The sequence below is a fragment of the Diplotaxodon limnothrissa genome, linkage group LG13 (genome assembly GCF_057381915.1).
Source record: "Diplotaxodon limnothrissa isolate DT_005_m linkage group LG13, D_limnothrissa_male_GT1.1, whole genome shotgun sequence".
NCBI classification, from domain to species: domain Eukaryota; kingdom Metazoa; phylum Chordata; class Actinopteri; order Cichliformes; family Cichlidae; genus Diplotaxodon; species Diplotaxodon limnothrissa.
The window spans coordinates 17,908,516-17,925,026 of NC_140608.1; the positions used below are offsets into that span (position 1 = coordinate 17,908,516).

Consider the following 16,511-nt stretch of genomic DNA (forward strand, 5'->3'; position numbering starts at 1 on the left):
CAGCAGAGTCGACGTGTGCTCGTAGGTTTTTCAGGCCGCCAGCGGAGGTATCTACAGCTTTGCCCTTTTCATTTAAAACCTGCAGAAGCCAACCTGAGGCTTGCAGTTTTTGTGTCTCATTATGTAATTAAGTCAGTGGAGACATTAATCCATGAGGTAGTTAGAAGAAATGAGTCAGAACACTTAGCTCTGTAAGTAAGATGTCGTTAGTCCTCCTGGCTGCAAGTCTCTGGGGAACAAATAGACTGAATCAGCATTGTATTTTAGAACAGTGCAGGAGTTTCATAAATTATATGTTTATATGTATTATAAAACCTTATTTGCTCCTTTATGTAATGCTCTTAATTTTTCCTATTTAAAGGCCAGATTTTTAGGCTTATATGTGGACAACTGAGTCATAATCTGAATAAGTTACTATAGTTTGACTTCTTCATGACTTTGCTTAAAAGGATTGCTTTTGCCTTAAGGATCAATGCTTTCTTTTAGGCTTGATTTTTAATATTATGGCGTTAAAGAGGGTCACATGATGGTGGTTAGCACGGTCATTTCACAGCAAGAAGGTCCGGGGCTCAACTCCAGGCTGGGCTTTCTATGTTGAGTTTGAATTTTCTCCCCGTTTGTGTAATTCTTTCAAGGTACATTGGCTTCTTCCCACAGTCCAAAGACATGCATGACGTTAGGTTAACTGGCGATTCTAAATTCACCGTAGGATGGATGAAGCAAGCTGAGTAACTGATGATGAATGGATGAACTCCATCCATGGATGCAGATGAGGAGATTGGTGACTCGTCGAGGGTGTACCCTCCCTCTTACCCTATGACAGTTGGGATAGTCTCAAAACCTCCCTACGACTGTAAAACGAATAAGCAGAAGATGATGATAAGGAACCACACACCTCTGTGAGTTGGTCAGTTTTGTTAAAGCTGCACTGCCGGATCCAGTTCCTGACACTAAATCCCATTTATGATCCTTTAGCTGAGATTGACCTGTTGGATTTTTAACTAAATGAGCAGCTAGGTACTAACCAGAAAGGTCATGAAGATTAGAGATCACATTTAGTTTGCTCTCAAGACAATTGTGACAGCTCTAATGATTCATTTGGATGAATTTTTTTTCTTATCAAGATGTTTTGCAAAACTATTGAGACCATGACCTTAGCTGTATTTTACTTGTGAGCAGACAGGAAGTTATATGTCAAATGTCAACAACTGACCTCACACTCACATTGGTCACTGTGAGTGTTTTTCTGCTGTCATTAGCATTTAGCTTAAAGCAGTGATGCACCCAAGTGTAACCACACAGCGATATGGCTCATGGCTTTTCTCGGGTTATTCAAGGGAAATGATTCCTTTTCTGCTCTAATGATCAAAATAAGATTGAAAAAGCACCAAAAATAAAAACAAGAGTGTGTTGATTCTCAGATCTATCTCATAGGATGTCCTGTGCAGGAAGGGCTGAAGGCCAAGGAAAGTCTGGGGAAGTCATCGAGACCTTGGAAAGCTTCTTGTAAACATCGGCAGCGTTACACATTAATCACAAATTTCAACCGGACCACTGGTTCCAAAAACTGGATAAGGATTTTATTGATAATTGAATTACATTTCTCTTTTATACATATTTCATAAATGATACAGGATTTTACATTTTCTTTCCTTTTTTTTCCTTTTGTTTTTTTTTTTTTTTGCCAACATTACAGCATCATGTCAACAGGAGAAAAGAAAAAGTAAATAAGAGGTCAGAATGAAGTACGAGATCATTTTCAACCCAATAATCTGCTTCATTCTTCAGGCATTTTAAACAAATCTTATTGTAAGTGCTCACACCCACGCAACAAAGAAACAAAACAAGAAATTCAGAACATAACAAATTCAAAACATTGTAATAATGTGACTTTGGAGAAGAAAAAAGGCTGGGGGTTGATGAAAAAGAATAACAGGAGGGATACGAACCGGAGATAGCCCCCAATAAGCTAAGAAAATGCACCTGCCACTTTTACTTTGGACTCCAAGACGAGAGGTCATAAAACCTCTTTTATAGGTGGCTTTTTTTCCATTTATTGGGGAGCTGAGGGAAGGGATTTAAGGGAGTAAACAAGGTGAAGATGGGCTTTGAGCATTTGGTTGGCCTGGATTTAAATCAGATTTGGCAGGGCAGATTCTAAAGACGCAACCCCGCCCCGCTGCCCTTTATAACTAGGAATCTCTACACACAACGTTCTTAAATTATCTTTGCAGTTATTTTGATAAATCATCGTTTTTTTAATTTATTTTTTTAACATATTTCCCATGTAAACATACATTCATGCAACACCCTCTTTAGAATAAAGTTTCCCTATATTTGATATATTGTTTTAAAAAAAAGTTTAAAAAAAAAAGGCAATAAACGGTGGATGGCATGAAAAAAGAAAAAGGAGGCTGTGACGATGATGATGATGATGATGGAGTTGTTGTGTAGAAACAGCAGAGGGGAGGACTCACCTTCTGCAGAACATCTCCAAGGAAACACCATTTTCTCTGTGTGTGTGTGTGTGTGTGTGTGTGTGTGTGTGTGTGTGTGTGTGTGTGTGTGTGTGTGTTCAGGACAGACAAATTTAAAGCTGATGACGGCCGTAAAACGGGATGAGAGCCAAATTGATTTTTAGCGCTATTGACAAGCGGCAATTAGGAGCAAAGGACTCATGAATATGGTGATGTGCACTTTTGCTCTCTGTGCACTAGACATGCAGGTTCAAACAAACACTCATGTACACAGACACACACACAGCAAAAAATTTATTTCCACTTCCACAGAGTGAAATTTAACCCTTCTTTGTGGGGAAAAAAAAAAAGACAGATTAACTTTCTCTTCTTATAGTTTTTCCTATCATGTATCATGTTGCCGTTCACCAAATTGCTACATTGTCAAAAAAGTTTAAATAATTAATGATCCAAAAGGCACCTTTTCCCTGGGAGGTAAAACACACACACACACACACACACACACACACACACACGGTAACAGTTTCGACTAAAAATCCTGCCTTGAGATCTGCAGGTCTAACCTTTGATTTGACCCTAAAATCATGCATTTTAATATAAAATCTGTATTTTAACACAAGCATCTCATCAGTAGGATTTTGCCAACTGTTCACACACAGGCACAGGATGATCTGGAGCTGAAGTCCACGTGTGCCTCCCCTCTGCAGAAGTGAAGATAACTGGCTTTGAGAAGCTATAGAGATGATTATGGGGGGAAGAAAAGGCCACCAATCCTCGGCCTGAACATAAATTTATATGTGAACCTGGCAAAGGTTTATTCCATGACCATCCCCCCTAAATAAAAATGGACAACATAAATATATGGCTTGTACAACCTCTGAATAAGACTTCAGCTTGATGTGGATGACTCTTTAGCAAATGTGCAAAAGAAAGGTGTCCAATTAAGTACAAAATTGCAATAATGCTCCTACACATTCACAGATTTCTACTGAGGGCATACCACAGCATGCAGTCTACCCCGCCTTGCCATCAAGGGAGCAGGGAGGGAGGGGCATTACAGCAGCAGTGGGAGGAGAACACTCTGGATTTGTTTCTGAATGAGAAAACCTCTATGACTTCAATGCCATGACACTTGTTTTGTTGTTGGATTGAGCTTTTATTTTGTGATTTCATTTGGTAAGAGAAAGAAAAAAAAACACAAGATGGCAAGACAATGGTTACTGAGCTGCGGGGAGTTTACTAAAAACCTCTAGCTATTAAGAAAGTTTTTGTAGAAGCCAGTTCATCAAGTGTATTACCATGCTTGTAAGTTTGTCTGAGGCAATGATCGGTAAAGATTTCAACCTTGCCGTTATGTTAAGCGTTTCTACAGCAATTGCTGCATTCAGATAATTAAAGAAGTCAAACAGCACCCTTGTATTTGGATTCCCCCCAATCCCCTTGGCAGCCATGCAGACGAGCCTTACATCCACCTTGAATGCTGTTATTGTGGCACATACAGTGTGCATTTGCCATGAAAATGCATAAAAACTGGTAGCTTTATGTATGTACTGCATATAGGGCGATGCTTTTTGTGTGTGTGCGTATGCGACTAAGTGTGTGTTGGACTGTTAGTGGGCTTCCTTCATGGCAGGAGATCTTTATAGAGGGTGTAAGATGAGCTGTTTGATGCCAAAAAAAAGAAAAAAAAAAAAAAAAGAGGTTTGTTGTATGAGAGCTCCTCCCCCCACTGAAAAAACTAGCCTCTGGTCATCTGGTTTATTTGATTGTATACATATATATTCATATTTTTCCATAACAAATATACTATGGCTTTCAAAATAAAAAGTGCCAAAATATTTTTATCATTTTTTTTTCTTTTTGTTTTTTTGGAATAAAAGAACACACAGTGATGTTGTTGTCGGTAGTACTGTCATACTTGCGCAGGCTGGGCCGCTACAGGGCGTTAAAACAGGAAGAGGATATGAGGCGTTTTCAATCCTGCATCCTGCGAGTGGAGACGGACTCCTGACGAAGGAAGGTCAATCTGTGACAGCTGTCCGTCGCCTGGAGGAGGCGCGGCTCCGAGAGGGAGAGGCAGCAGGAGTCGGCCACAGGAAAAACGAAGGTCTTCCCGATGGTGTGACTGCGGTCGGGATTTCTTGTAAACGTGTCCTCGCAGCCTGCCCCGTCCAAGAGGAGGCGTGTGTGTTGACAGTTTGACCACTAGAGATAGAAGGACTGCGCCGCCGTGGTAACCCGCAGGGCAGCCAAGGTCAGTGTCCCAAGGTAGCCTGAAAGTCCTGCCAACACACACAGACACACACACAGCTGCCCCCGCTGCGTGTTCCTTGTCGTGGAGTGTTCTACAGGTGTAGTAATTCCCGTTTCATCCCTGGAGTTACCTGCCGGCTGTCCCTCTGGAGACTTGAGGCATATCCATTGTGGCCAATTTAATGCTATCGTCATCGTCTTCCTTTTCCATCATCCCCAGCATGTGAGACGTTTTCAGTTCTTGATGTTCTCACCATCCTGTTTTTTTCGCCTTTTAGCAGTTTTTGCTTGCAATTCCGACTCGAGGTTCCAGTCGGGAAAAGAAAAAGAAGAACCCAAAAAAGAAAAGGAAAAAAAAAGGAGAAAAAAACCTCCGTCAGAGAATAAAGGGATGGGATTATCGGGTGCGGGAGGGATGCAGGGATAGGGGACTCTAAGAGAAATGGATGGGAAAGAGGGAGGAGGGAGTAGGACAGCAGAAGAGAAGAGGAAAAAAGTGGGTTGCAGGAGCTGAGCGAGGGGGAGGTCACTCTTCCCATCAATTTTTGCCGTCGGTGAGTTGCTGAATCGGGAGCTGGAGCTGGAGCGGGTCCCGTAGACGCTTCAGATCTAATTCCACCTGAAGAGGATGTAAAGTGAGAGAGGAAAATGAGGGAAGTGAAAATTCAAATAAATAAATAAAATGTGGCGGGGTGGTACAAATCCGCATGTATCCACTGGCACAACAAATCCGAGAGCTGAACTGCAAAATGCGTGAATCCCCAGTGCGACTGCAGCGCTGGTTTTACATTACAAAACACCCAGCTTTCAACCGAGCAACTATACCTCAGCGATATCATCCTTCAGCTTGTTGTACTTCTCAATGTCGAAGCGTGTCCTTTTCACCCCCTTGTGGAAGAACAGCAGATACTGCCTGTCTCTGGCGTCGGGATAAACGTACTCCTGCAGGTTACAGAGACACGCAGTCAGAGCTGTGTGTAAGAGGACCCAGTTTATCAGAAACCTTCCATCTACTCATTTCTATAGGAGTGAGAAAGCCAACATCAAATTGGCTCCATGTCCTTGGATTTAAAAATTTATGGTAATTGTATAAACGCTGAACACATTTCTGAAGGGCGACGATGTCACCAGGCTTTAAAAAGTTTTTTAAAAATCCATTAAATTTCCCAAGTGTGATGATTTCCTGGGTGGGTTCTTAACAGATTTTCGGCATAACTGGCCTACAATGAGTCACACTTTTTGGTACAGCGAAAGCACCCAAAACACAAGTGTGGAGACTAGAAAAAAGGCTTTCAATACGATAATATGAATAGATCGATTCTATTTCCATGCTTTTTGTCAGGCAACAGTGCACGATTGTTAATTAACAAAACAAATCAGCAGGGAAAAGGAGTAAATCCACATATTTGATTAGGTTCTATCAAAGCTGAACTTTTTTCTATTATAAGTGACTTCAGTGGTTATCAGAATGTAAAAATATTTAACAGGAACACTGCCTGAATGCATATTACATCCGTTTGAGCTTGTCTTTGGATGGCATTTCCATAGATCGAGAAAAAAGAGAAACACATCCAAGGCACTCCATTCGCTTCATGCCTTCACTCTCATGATACAGGTTCTCAGATTTAACCCACTGCTTTGCAGCATTCAAACCATTATTAGGTTTGAATTATTAGGTATACAGATTTCTCCTGGTTTTCCACCAGTATGAATCTTCAAACATGGATGCTTAGATCATGTGATAACAAGGTGTAAACATGAAAGCTAAGGCCTTTACATCTTTATCCAAGTTTGAAGACTGTGGTCTTACCTGACGTGTTAGAACGAAGTAGGCATACATGGCCATTGCAGTGCCGTAAGTGATGAAGTAGGTGACCGGCTCCATGATATCCCAGGAGTACTCCCACCAGGTTAGCCTGGCCAAGATACCAAACTGGGTTGCCATATACGCCATGCCACCCCACAACACCCAAGTGGTGCGTCGCTCTGCCTTCTTATTCAGCTCCTCCTTCACCTGCACAGGAGATAATACAGAAACCGCACATGCGTTCACAAGCGGAGCACATAAAACTATTTTCCATTAGGTCAGTAATTCCCTTCAGTACACAAGTAACAACTGAATAACAACATTTTAGTTATATTAGCCATGTCGTGTGAATTGTGACTGGGGTGATATGCTATACTAGTTACATAACAGCTTCTTGTCTCCCATGAAAAAATTTAATAAAAGCATGCAGGTCACTTAATTTCAAGTTCCCTGATGTTGTGGTGAAGGTTAATCGTCTTGTAGCAGCACAAATTTCAATATTACAGCACTCCAAAACACGTTAAGAGAGTTAGACCTTCTCTAGGGGGCGGAGTTGTGAGTTCAGGTCCTCCAGTCGTCCAATTAGCTCACGCTCTTTGCTAAGTTGGTGCTCGTCGATGCGCAGCGTGGTATAGAGCTGCTGCACCAGAAACTTGACATCGTTCAACTTTTCCGCCTCCTCGTGGGGCAACAGCTCTGAAGTTAAACACACAAATGCAAATAAATAAACAGGCTTCCCACATGCTGGCAATAAAATCCTGACTTCCTCTTATTGGTGACGCCCCCTAAGGCAGAATTCAGACAAGAATTTCAGGCTTCAGTGGTTGTGCTTCTTATTATGCTAAAGCACCTATCACCATGATCACTGCAACCCCCAAAACACCTGTCACACCCACAGTCGCAGCGGTACACGCCATGATTGAAATCTGCCTAACAACGAACAGCAGAGGCTTCGCCGGTTCTCACCTCTCCTCGGTGGCCGCACGAGGTGTGTGGTGTCGTTAATAACGAGCTTGAAATCATCCAGCAGCAGGATGTCTATTCCTGTGGAGGAGGCAACCCTCGCCCCATCTGAAGAGAAAGAGAAACGGGGAGAAAATAAGAGAGGGCTTACGCAACAAAAAGGTACTGGAACTAAAGGTTATGAGGTTTTGTTCACTTGTGTGTGTGAGCATACCCATAGAGTAGATGGCGACCCGGTCGATGCCTCTGTCCTCTGCCTGGAGCTGTTGGAGGAAAACTCCCACACAGTCGCTGAGAGGTTTGAGGGTGAACTGACAGCGCTCTCGTCTGGACGGCAAACTGACTGAGATCACCGGCAGCCCGTTCTGATACACCACCGTCACCTCTGTAGGGGTCGCGAGTAAGAAAACAGGGACGGGTCGAACGTCACAAAAGCAGTAATCTTGCACAACCTCAATGCCCAAAAAATTAGGATGCTGAGTAAAATGGAAGTACATACAGAATGCAATGATTTACAGTATGTGTGCAGTTTAGCATCATCTTGCTGAAGTAAACAACAACTTCCCCGGATTGGAGCACATGCTCCTCTAAAACCTGTGTATACCTTTGAGCATTCATAGTGCATTTCCAGATGCGCAAGCACTAACTCCCACATACCATCAGAAATGCAGGATGAATCTCTGCATGATATTATATACTGCAGATGATGAGATATCGCAATTTCACGCTGAGGAAAATTATTCTGAAATTTGTAGGTGCAGTTCTTTTAAGGACTCATTAACCTCTTCTGAGAAACTCAGCCTCTCTGAGATGCTCTTTTTATGCCCAATCATGTTACTGACCTGTTGCTAATTAGCTGAAGAATGCTCCTCCAGTTGTTTTTTTTAGTACTACTTACCTTTCATGGGTTTTGTTGCTCCCATTCGAAATTTTTTCAAGACATTTGATATGTTTCTATGACGTATTGTGAATAAAAATATGGTTTCATGAGATTTGCATCTTTGTCCCAACTCCTTTGGAACTGTGGTTATAAAATGAGGTTACAGAAAGGCTAAGAAGCGTTAATGAGAAGCAGGAGTCTAGTTATTCTTGGTTTACTTTGCATGGCTCACTACAAAACATCTAGATGATACCATCTGTGGCCTGATTGATATATTGGCATTAAACAGTTTGCCCAGCAAAGTAGTGGTATGGAGTCAGAGTTCTGATACTAAGTATCTAATTAACTTAAGTGCACTGCTATAAAACTTAAACAACTGGTCCAACACATGGACACAGAAACCTTGGAAAAAAAAGGTTATCTAACAAGAGCATTTTGTCTAACTGCTCACTGGACTGTGGTTCAGGGCGTCACAGTAGCCCTAACTGGGCGCATCACAACACTAAACATAAAACTCAGTGATCGTTCATTAAACGTTAACAGATCTTGCCATATTGGAACACTGGCTCCATTTAACTTATCCAATAAGACGCTGCAGTCAATGTAATTCATCAACAGTTATTTATTGGCTGAAATTATCTGGTACAAATTCGGAGGCAGTGTAGGGGTGGGTTCCCACAGACAGGATGCTTTGACTGGACGTGTGCATTGACCAAGTTGTGATTAGGAATGGTATTCGATAACTGGTTCCAATTAACGATCATTTCCAAGTTATTGTAAATGCATGCATCCAAGCTTGGTTGTAACCATCAACAATGACGGCATGTCAATGAAAATCTTTTTTTAATAAGATAGTAAAATAGTTGTACTGAGAGCTGCATTAATAATTGAGTCTATGCACATTGCTGTCAAAAAATTCTTATTACTCTCAGTACCTAATTTTTGGTTTAGCACATCTAATATTTGTCAGTAATCAACACAGGACTAATAACTACTAAAAGACATACACTGCTCGCTGCGGTTTGCCAAAATAAGCCCTATTCAGGCCATCTGTTCTGGAGAATCGATACAGCCTTAACATTGCGAACCTGTTCCTCACAGGACTGCCGATGATTCTTTGAAGCCAACTATTGATGTTTCTTATTCCCACATAAAAGCCTGAAAGACTTCTAAATCATGCGCGTGTGGTGAGGCTGAATTAAAAGGCCTCGAGGTAAACACCGTAGTTTATTCATTCTTTGAAATTTTTTTACTTTTCATAGCCGAGAAAAAGATGGAATCACTTAGTGTACCTGGGACTGAGTTCAAGTTTAGGATTCTGTGCGTTTTCGGTGCCATCTGTACACCCTGCTTTTTTCTTCCATCACTTTTGTCCCAAACAGCTGAGCCCACGCTCGGCTCACTGGCACTCTCTGCTAATATAAGCCTGTAATATGGCTCTATTGGTCCATAACCAAACTACTGTTGTAATGAGCCTGTGCAGCTTATACCATTATCATGCTGAGTGGCCTCTAAAGACAGACACATGAATCAAGGCAGGGGGCTGCAAGCCCATAGGAGATATGATCCGAGCCTCCTTGTTGCTGCTGCACCCAAAAACCTCCGCCTCCTGCACAGGCCCACTGCAGTGAATCAGCAGATATCTGCCCAGGTCCACACCAAGAAATGAAGGACGCTCAGCTGGCACAGGCAGCGCCAGCCGGGCTTCTTTTCCAGGTGTCACGTTTAAAAGACACCAAAGGTTCAGACGTTTCATTTTAAGACCGTTTCTTCATTACAGTGATACTTTGAAACGTTGCCCCGAGTGCCCCCCTCTGCCGCACACGTTCCCTTTGTCCTCGTTTATCCTGTCATCGCAGGAGCATTGTTAAAAGCGCAAAGACCCCGTGTCTATCTTTACTACAATCCTACAGCTATTAAGGCACGCTTTTAAATGAATTCAGCCTGTTCTGCAGTGCTGCTCCCTTTCTCTTCCACCCTCTGTTCACACTCTCCATCACTCCCGCCTCTCACACAGACAAGCAGATGCTACCCCGAGACTGATTCCACATTAATGACTTCTGCCTGTTAACTCCAAATGAGCCTCTACTCTCCGATTGATGCAGAATTTCTCGCATTGTTGTTTGGGGTTTTCTCCTTCGTTTGAGAAAAAAAAAAAAAAAAAGGAAGGGAAACCTCTCATACAGCTACGAGTGCTGCATCTGGATTTTTGCTGGTGAGAGTGTCAAGTTAACGATGCAGTAGGAAGGGAATACTTACCCTCTGGAGCTGCAGAGGAACACAACAGTCTCTGGCCGTGCCATGAGGGGGCGCCCCTCCAAACCTGCAGATAGGAGGAGAAAGTGGACCAAACTCATTACTTTTTGCCTTTTCACTGTTTGTTCTCACCTGGCATGCTTCTTTCACCCAGCCACAGCTGCTGCTGCTGTAGATCAGCGTGCAGCACCCAGCAATATGAAACTGCCCTAATCAATGCCACTTACTTCTCTAATTGTTTATTTCCGAGAGTGTTGTGTTACACAACAGGGACCGCTTTCCCATTTTCAAGAAATGCTCCCATTTGCAGACAAGAGCCACGCCCGAGTAGGACGAATTAACCGATTTAACTGCGGCTTTCTTGTCACAAAAATACTTCTGAGTGTTCATATGTTTCAAATTACTGGCGGGACATCATCCAGCCCAGGGCAAATGGCAGGCGGGCTGCTCTTCTCATTCTTAAAAAACAAAAATAACAAAACAAATGAACAGATGAAGATGAGACATCAGGAAAAAACAAAACCAAAAAAAAACACCTCTGGGGACTCATAACTTCTGGATAAACCAATTGTGACTGTACCACAAAAATGCTCAGTTTTCTGCACTGTCCCTGACATCTGGGGCCCAGATCTGTGCAACTTTTAGGGTTGCATATAATTGTATACAATGTGTACAAGTATACAATGTACTGATGCGCTTAATCTGTGTACAACCGTTGTAACATCAGATCTACGATACACCCACACTCTCTGACCCTTACTGATCCAAACCACAACAGCAGAGCTTCAAAGCTCTCTCAACTGCACTGATAGTCACAGAGTGAAAAGATATCTCACAGGAGACGTGTATCTGTGCATCTGTGCATCTGTGTGCGTATACTTTCACTGCAAACAGATCCTTTCTAATTCTGTACAGCCGAGATAAACATGCTCCATTTACCAACATCATTTTTAATCCTGGACAAAAGCAAGACGGCAGCAAAAAGAAGTCAACGGTCCGGATAATAAAGCCTGATTTTATTATTAGTCAGCAACACAATTATCCCAGGTCTGTCTGCAATAAGGCTTTCCCACAGATTCTTTAAGTATTTACAAAGCTTTACACTGTTGTTCATGTTTGACACAGACGGCCTGTGTCAAAAGGTTTCCTGTGACTGACAGAAAATAAACTCGTATATAAAAATAATTCTGTGAGCAGTTGGGCCTCTTCAAAGGAAGCTGGCTGTAATCCGACCACCAAACTGAGACACAGAAACTCAAACCCAGGCTTGCTGTCAATCAGTGACTGGGACTGCCAATCAATCAAATGCACAGAATGATGTTGATCTGGATAAAGGATGGAGAAGGTGTGAGAGTAAATGCCAGCACTGCAGCACCTCCTCTCTCTCTCTCTGTGTGTGTGTGTGTGTGTGTGTGTGTGTGTGTGTGTGTGTGTGTGTGTGTGTGTGTGTGTGTGTGTGTGTGTGTGTGTGTGTGTCCTAAATGAGAATACCAATTGCCAAGCACCAAGTAGAGCCCAAACAGTGATTAGGTTTCTGATCAGATGACATGCTGAGAAAGGGCTTTTGGCTCATCTGGAATAACTGCACAGTCTGCAGAGAGCACTCCAGCACTGCTTTGCTCATTCATTAACTTCAGCTGCGTGCCACTCCCCTCGGCACGCAGCCACTGAAACGCTGCCTGCAATATTTAACAGCGTAGCAGCAGTCAACAGCACAGCAACCTTGGAATCAATGTCACACACGGCGAAGGGAAAGGGGGAGAGACAAAGAAAAACGGGCTGAGGAGATGGGCAGACGGGCCACGAGAGAGGGGGAAAGAGGTGTGGAGAGACGGGGAGAATGAACGTGAGGATAAATGGAGGGGTGGCGGGGGAGCGATGGAGATAAATGGAGTCTGGAGTAAAAACGTGCGAGTCACAAGCGCGCTTGCGTTTCTGACCATGTGCTGCATACACTGTACCCTGCAGCAGACAGTCCCTCCCCACCCGAAACGTGACTGTGGAGTGTGTATGTTTGGCAGGGATGGCGGTAAGAAAGAGAAGGAAGACGAGGGAGGGAGGGAGACGGAAAGAGAAAAGCTATGAGTGAGAGGAGCACGAGAGGGGAGGGATGGGGGGAGTACTGCTGATCACTGCAGTAAAGGAATCCCTCGTCTAGAAAGGGGGGTTGCCCCTCGAATTCACCCTCCCTCCCTAACCGCCTCCATCTCTGTCCGACTCACACAGAATCGTGATGTGCAGGTTCTGATCTCCTTCAACTCTCATCAGCACCGTGCTCTATAACCACTGCTGCTTTTTACCACAGTCCATATGTGCACGTCTACATTTTGAGTGTACTAAATTCACAGCAAGCAAACAGAGACCCAGAAGATTACATAATAAATTCCTGTAGAAGATTAAAAAAAATGTTGATAACAGGAAACAGCTGTGTCTTTCCCAGCTCTCGTATTACACAGCAACAGTGAAGAGGCATGAAACCGATCTGCAGCGAAGATAAATCATCCTCACAGAGAACAACTTCACATACAAGCGCCAGGCTTCAGGATGGAGGAGGGCGGGTGCACGGGTTACTACATGCATCGCTGCTACATCGACATCATCCCTCCGCTATGTTAGTTGTGTTTAATTCCAGCAGCATAATGATGCTCTTGTTTTTAGTTCAGGTCAGGTGATGCATTTGGAGAAATTTGCGAGATTTATTAGCTTCCTCCTCCTCTGGCGCAGCTATACAAATTCATAAGCTGCTAGCAGAGCTGCTCTGAGGGTGGGTTCACACTACTCACTGATGGTTTTGTTCATGCCAGGGGGAAAAAAAATTAAGAAACAGGGCTATTTTTAGTTTGATATAAAGAAATCTGGTTATGCTACATTTGGTAACCGACTACTGTGTACACAGCGTGCTACTTCTGTGGCAGTACTCGACATTTTTACCCACAGCCCCATCAGATGAACTCAGCTACTTCAACCCCGGTTGGAAAACCACAGCAGTAGCTTAGATGTGTGGGCAGCACTTCTTTTGTTTAAGCATTGCTATTGCAACTGAATCTAAACCCAAGATGACACTGCATTTTAAAAACCTCTTCATCCTTGCAAGCACATCATTTTAACTCCAGACACACCGCGGGGAAATCACCGGCTCCCGAGCACGGCTGCAAAGTGTGCCTGTGTGAGCCTGCGTGCAAATGTGTTACAGACACCGGCGCTGAGGAATAATGTTGGTGACATAATTCCCATTTCACGGTGCCCTTCTGGAGGAGTGGAAACCTCTGCCATTTATCTGCACAATGACTGCATCCATCTATGTGGTAATGTGCTGTCCTGGGTTGTGGCTACAGAGCAGATAACGTGGGCACATTCGTAGCACCCATGTTGATTCAGTATAAAGAATAGATTCATCCTGGGCTTCATTGAGCATACACACTGAAATGATCTTTTGTTTTGTTTTTTAATTTCATGCCTGCATATCAGACATGTTTAAATCCTTATTTATGTCCATTTCTACCAGTACAGAATCAGAACACACAGATCAATTTTGCAGTAATCATTCTATCATTCTGATAGACGAGAAGATCTGATTCCCGAGAAGCTGAAGTTTGTAGGAGGTCACTGCACAGTGCTGTGCAAGAGTCTTATGCCACTCCTTATTTCTTTATATTCTGTTAGGAAAACGGGAAAAAGATGCCAGGATTCACTGAAATGTGTAAGCATACAAGCTTGAAACTCTTACAAGCTTGAAAGTCAGCATTTGGTATGACCACCCTTACTTTTCAGCAGTCTGCACTCTCTTAGCAAAGCTTGCTTGTAATTTCTTTAAGTAGTCGTCATTAATAGTTCTCCAGGCTTCCTGGAGTACATTCAAAGGTCTTCTTTGGACTTTGGTTTCCTTTTGTTTCATTCCTTGGTGATGATGATCTAACACTGCTTAAAAAATGTTGAAGTCTAGGATCTGGACAGGCCAATCCAGGACCGACTGTCTTCCACCGATTGTGTTTTTCTTGGCAGTGTGTTCGGTATATCGTTCCTCACAGTTTCCCTTAAGAATGGCTTCTTAAAAACCGCTCTTCCAAACAGTGATCAGTGACCATTTCTGATGAGGCTTTGGTGAGCAGTAGATGGATCGATTGAAGGGCCAGATGCATCTCTCAGGCCCTGTGTCAGGTCTTTGCTGGATTTTTATTCTATTGCTTAAATAAAGGACTTTGGGTTCATGTGCTGTAGACAGTTTTTAAGCCTGTCACTTCATTTGTCCTCCACTTGTCCAGTTTCCCCAAAATGTTTAACATCCTTAGATATGCCAAGTTTTCAGCTAATAGTTCTTCAGAAATCATTTTGCTGGTGCAAAAATATTATTTAATTCCCGTCAAACTATGCCATTTTTTGGCAGATTTGCTAAAGAAATTGAAAAAAAAAAGTTATTTGATGGAGTTAGAAAGAAAAATAAAGATGGTCAGGTACAAGAACTGAATTAAAAATGAGTGCAAAAACAAAAAATAAAACATGTCCAAAGAAAAAGTTTGAATACCTTCAGAACTATTGTTCAAGAACACTGACAGGAAAGTCTGGCTCCTTGGAAGTAAAATATCAAGAAATGAAGGGTGGCTCAAGACTTTTGCACTATTGTTTGCTAAATGTGCACATTGCACATTGAAGAGACAGGACAGGGCACGCAGGGGGTTGGCAGTGAACGCATCGTGTCTAAGAGGTGCACCCGAAATGTTCAACACTTAAAACAGGGACGAATGTGCCACCAGTTTGCAATATATCACAAACAAAAAGCAGCGTCACCCATACTGATTCAGCCTTACAGGGCCGCTCCCAGGTGGAATCCCAGAGAAGGCAAATGAGGTTTACGAGGTATTAAATTCTACCACCTTATCACCTGCTAGAAGGAATGTCTGTGCACAACGATCGCCGTTAAGATTTCCGAGTCTTTCCTGAACCTCGTGTTTCTGGTTTTATTACTCTTTTATAGCATATTAAGAGACTGCTGACTGGAACAGCTGAAAACCCTTTCTTCCGCTCAATCCCAGGAATGTGAAGAATGCCTTATATTCTCAAACAAGTAATTAAATATCGAAAATTATGTAAAAGGACAATTTTTCTATGAATTTCTATATTCACTGTTTAGATAAAAGCATTTTTAGTCAAAACAAACAAAATGAAGCCATTTAAAGTGATAAAATAAAGCATTTTTCCACACAATGAGCCATAAAGTTAAACTTAAGGTGAACTGACATGAATGAGTCTTTAATTTAACAACTCATTAATTACGGAGTGTCTACTAACGAGAATGTCTTTTGCAGAGCCCAGAGGCATCGTTAACGTAGCAAATCCAGAAAAATCCTCATCAGTTTATTATCAAATTATTGATTTATTCTTGAAGTGAACAACAGTAAATAGGACAGAAAAAAAAAGCCATCTCATGCTACGTCTACTTTCTATATTCTGCCTTAAGGGCAAGATCTCGTCAGCTCGGCCCCTTGAAGCCCAGATTTCTCCACTTTGAGCCTAACAAGTTGAAAAGCACAGCTGTGTCCCTTCCAAGGCTCTCACAAATCACTGTAGGCACACAAGCGAATCATCCCACCCCTTAGAAATACACCTCGATAAGGTGGCCACTCAGCAATTGCTACAGAAGAAAGCGGATTTGAGAACAGTGTGACAGCAATCACCGTCATTTTTTCCAGCCTCAGCACAGACGAGCTTATGCAACAAAGGAAAACGCTGCCTTTTCTCTCGGCAGTGTTCCTCGCCCGGTGAAAGCCATTAACAGATATGAAATCGGCAGTCGCATTCTTGAACGCCTCGATATTAAGTAATCGCGACTCGCACGCCGACAGGGAAACCGTGTCAGAGCAGAGTGTGCCCCACAAAA

The 16,511-nt window shown here is 42.7% G+C and overlaps 1 protein-coding gene across 2 annotated transcripts in view; it reads right to left on the minus strand.

Annotated features, from left to right (window-relative positions):
- Positions 1 to 1,611: 1,611 nt before the first annotated feature.
- Positions 1,612 to 16,511, minus strand: part of mcu (mitochondrial calcium uniporter) — a 60,336-nt gene continuing 45,436 nt past the window's right edge. For both annotated transcript variants that reach the window (XM_085368790.1, XM_085368789.1), the window contains exons 3-9: positions 10,640 to 10,703; positions 7,715 to 7,885; positions 7,504 to 7,608; positions 7,073 to 7,233; positions 6,541 to 6,744; positions 5,556 to 5,672; positions 1,612 to 5,349 (exon numbers count right to left, since the gene is read on the minus strand). In XM_085368790.1, coding sequence (XP_085224916.1) covers positions 5,269 to 5,349; positions 5,556 to 5,672; positions 6,541 to 6,744; positions 7,073 to 7,233; positions 7,504 to 7,608; positions 7,715 to 7,885; positions 10,640 to 10,703 — 903 coding nt within the window. In that variant the 3' untranslated portion in view covers positions 1,612 to 5,268. The remainder of the gene's footprint in view (positions 5,350 to 5,555; positions 5,673 to 6,540; positions 6,745 to 7,072; positions 7,234 to 7,503; positions 7,609 to 7,714; positions 7,886 to 10,639; positions 10,704 to 16,511) is intronic.